Source organism: Propithecus coquereli, unplaced genomic scaffold (genome assembly GCF_000956105.1).
Source record: "Propithecus coquereli isolate 6110/MARCELLA unplaced genomic scaffold, Pcoq_1.0 Scaffold205, whole genome shotgun sequence".
NCBI lineage: Eukaryota > Metazoa > Chordata > Mammalia > Primates > Indriidae > Propithecus > Propithecus coquereli.
The window spans coordinates 1042807-1045744 of record NW_012145523.1 but is presented as its reverse complement, the minus strand read 5'-3'; the positions used below and the strand labels follow the sequence as shown (position 1 = coordinate 1045744).

The window sequence follows — 2938 nt, the reverse complement described above, 5'->3', positions numbered from 1 at the left end:
GCCTCCCAGAGTGCTAGGATTACAGGCGTGAGCCACGTCGCCTGGCCTCTGTTAGTTAAATTTGAGTTTCATTTTCCTCCCTGTGTCCCCAAATAGGGAAAGTTAACAAACAAATATACTTTAAAACACATGAAGAAAAATCAACAACTATAACCACAAACATAGGAAGGCCAAAGGCAGAAATAACAGATCTCCTGGTGCTGCTACAGACTGTGGGGGGTGAAAAGGTGTTCTGTGAAAATACATTCTGAGACCTGGAAACTGTGACACTTGCAGATTAGTCTCTTTTCAGTGCTGAAGCACCTGGACAATTTGGCAGCCAATCATAAAATATCTACTCAAATATTCTGGAAGAATAGACCAATGATTCGTAAAGGGCAGTAATGGTGGCATGAGTAGCTGAATACCAAGAGTCAACATATGAAAGGAGTCCCCTATTCCCAGGAATCCCTTCAGAGGCTCCATTCCCTTCTAAGAGGGAAGACCCAAGAAGCTAGGTACTACATTAGGAGCTTTACAGGATACCTCACATTTAGTCCTCCCATCAATCTGCTGAGGTTAGCCTCACTGCCTCTCGTTTTGTACATGAGGAAATTGAGCCCCTTAATTGACTTAAGATTTCAATACTTACGTATAGCAATCACAGCGAAGGTCACCAGCAATTGCTTCCAAATTTACATCTGCATCCAGTGGAGGTTTGGTGCCATTCTAAATAAAAGAGAAAAATGATTTTTCATTGAAACTTTACAGATCCATACTCATCCACGTAATAGGCTCTTAATAATGGCTGCTTGACTGAGTATAATTGCCTCCCAGATCAGTGCTGTAAGATTTCTAAATTTCGAGAAACGAGGTTCAGAAGCAGATTCCGAACTTGGGAAAGCTAAAAGCAAACAATTTATGCTCGTGAAGTCTGAAGAATTTGTGTGCAGTTGCAGCAAAAACAAACCACCACCACCAAGAACAAAACCACCACTTCAATCTTTCCAAAGGTGAAGAAATACATTTCCTTTGCATGCTGAAATAGGGCAAATATTTAAGCAATGCTTAGTTTTGGTGTGAGGTTGCCTAGGAAGGGAGAAATAACACTGAACCTGGCTAGGAGAGAATGAGCAGTAACTTGCTCTACAATAAGTGCCCAAAGCCCACTGAGCTCAGTATGTTCTTTCTTAATCCTTTATCTAAAACTCAATCCTGACTTTGATGCCAATTCCCCTTCAGCTTATATCAAGAGATGCTAGAAATGAAAAGTATAGAATTTAGTATAGAACTCTTAGAATTGCAACATTTAACATAGTACCTTGCATGCATACAGTACGTGTTTAATAATATTTTACTATAATAATAACAATGACAAAATGCAGAAGTAAACAAAACAGTTTTTTGTTTTTTTTTGAGACAGAGTCTCACTCTTTTGCCCGGGCTAGAGTGCCGTGGTGTCAGCCTAGCTCACAGCAACCTCAAACTCCTGGGCTCAAGCGATCCTACTGCCTCAGCCTCCCGAGTAGCTGGGACTACAGGCATGTGCCACCATGCCCGGCTAATTTTTTCTATAGATTTTTAGTTGTCTGATTAATTTCTTTCTATTTTTAGTAGAGACAGGGTCTCGCTCTTGCTCAGGCTGGTTTCCAACTCCTGAGCTCAAACAATCCACCCGCCTTGGCCTCCCAAAGTGCTAGGATTACAGGTGTGAGCCACCGCGCCCGGCCTATACTGCTTTTTTGAGATGATGTTTGCTCGTCAGCAAAATGAAAGTATGATTCATTTAAATATTTAAATATTCAATTTCAAACACTTCAATATCCTATAATCCCATCTCTCAGAGGTAAGCACTGTGAATATTTTGGCATATTTTCTTCTCGATGTTTTTCTTTATATGTCTTTATACAGTTGAAATCTCTAGGCTATTTCAAGGCCTTCATTTATTTCCCATCCTCAGGAATGAATGAAAATTTCTGCTGTTGTTTCACAAACATTTATATTATCTTTTCATTTGAGAGGCAAGCTCCTTATAGGTAAGGACTATGTCTTTGTTTCTTAGTCTCATCACAGTATACACACAATTTGGGATATATTTAATTTATAATAAACACTTGTTGACAAACTAAAAGACAATTTTATTCCAATATTCTGTTATCTTACTTTTTTAATCATTTTATCTTTGAAGTACAGTACTTTGAGTATTTAACCCTTAGACCGAGGGCTAACGATTTTGACAAATAGTGCTGAAATTCTAGATGAAGGAAGTGTAAGGTTGTTTCATGGTGTGAATATCACACTGTGAATGAAACATATCTGGAAGAATGAGCCAATCATTCTTCTGGGTCCAAATCTATAAGGCTCTGAATATCATGTATAAGTGGCTTTGTGTAATAATACTCATAATAAGGCTCATGTCTGACATGTCTAGAAATGAATACCACTCCAATCTTACCCATGATATCCCATAAGGGCAAGTGTGAAAGCACTATCATTACCTCAACATGACTACAAGAAATTCATAGAAACAAACTGGGATTATATGTGTGTGCTTCTTGGTGCATATACACGCACGCACGCACAAACACACACACACACACACACACACACACACACACACACACACACACACGTCAAAGCAAACTAAATCTCACTATCATATATCATAGTTCCTAATAACACAGCCAAGGAAAGGGAGAGAAATGCCATGATGCATTCATCATCAACGTGTCTGACACAAAGAAACACCTGTATAAAACTATAACAGGGTTTCTTAACGTTGGCATTATTGACATTTTGGGTTGGATAATTCTTTTTTTTTTTTTGAGATGGAGTCTCACTGTATTGCCTGGGCTAGAGTGCCATGGTGTCATCCTAGCTCACAGCAACCTCAAACTCCTGGGCTCAAGCGATCCTCCTGCCTCAGCCTCCCAAGTAGCTGGGACTACAGGCATGCGCC

At 39.6% G+C, this 2938-nt stretch overlaps 1 protein-coding gene across 1 annotated transcript in view; it reads right to left on the bottom strand.

The window, feature by feature from the left end:
- The window catches only part of NVL (nuclear VCP-like), a 70622-nt gene that overhangs the window by 8965 nt on the left and 58719 nt on the right, over nt 1-2938 (bottom strand). The window contains exon 20 of the mRNA XM_012644037.1: nt 631-708. Coding sequence (XP_012499491.1) covers nt 631-708 — 78 coding nt within the window. The remainder of the gene's footprint in view (nt 1-630; nt 709-2938) is intronic.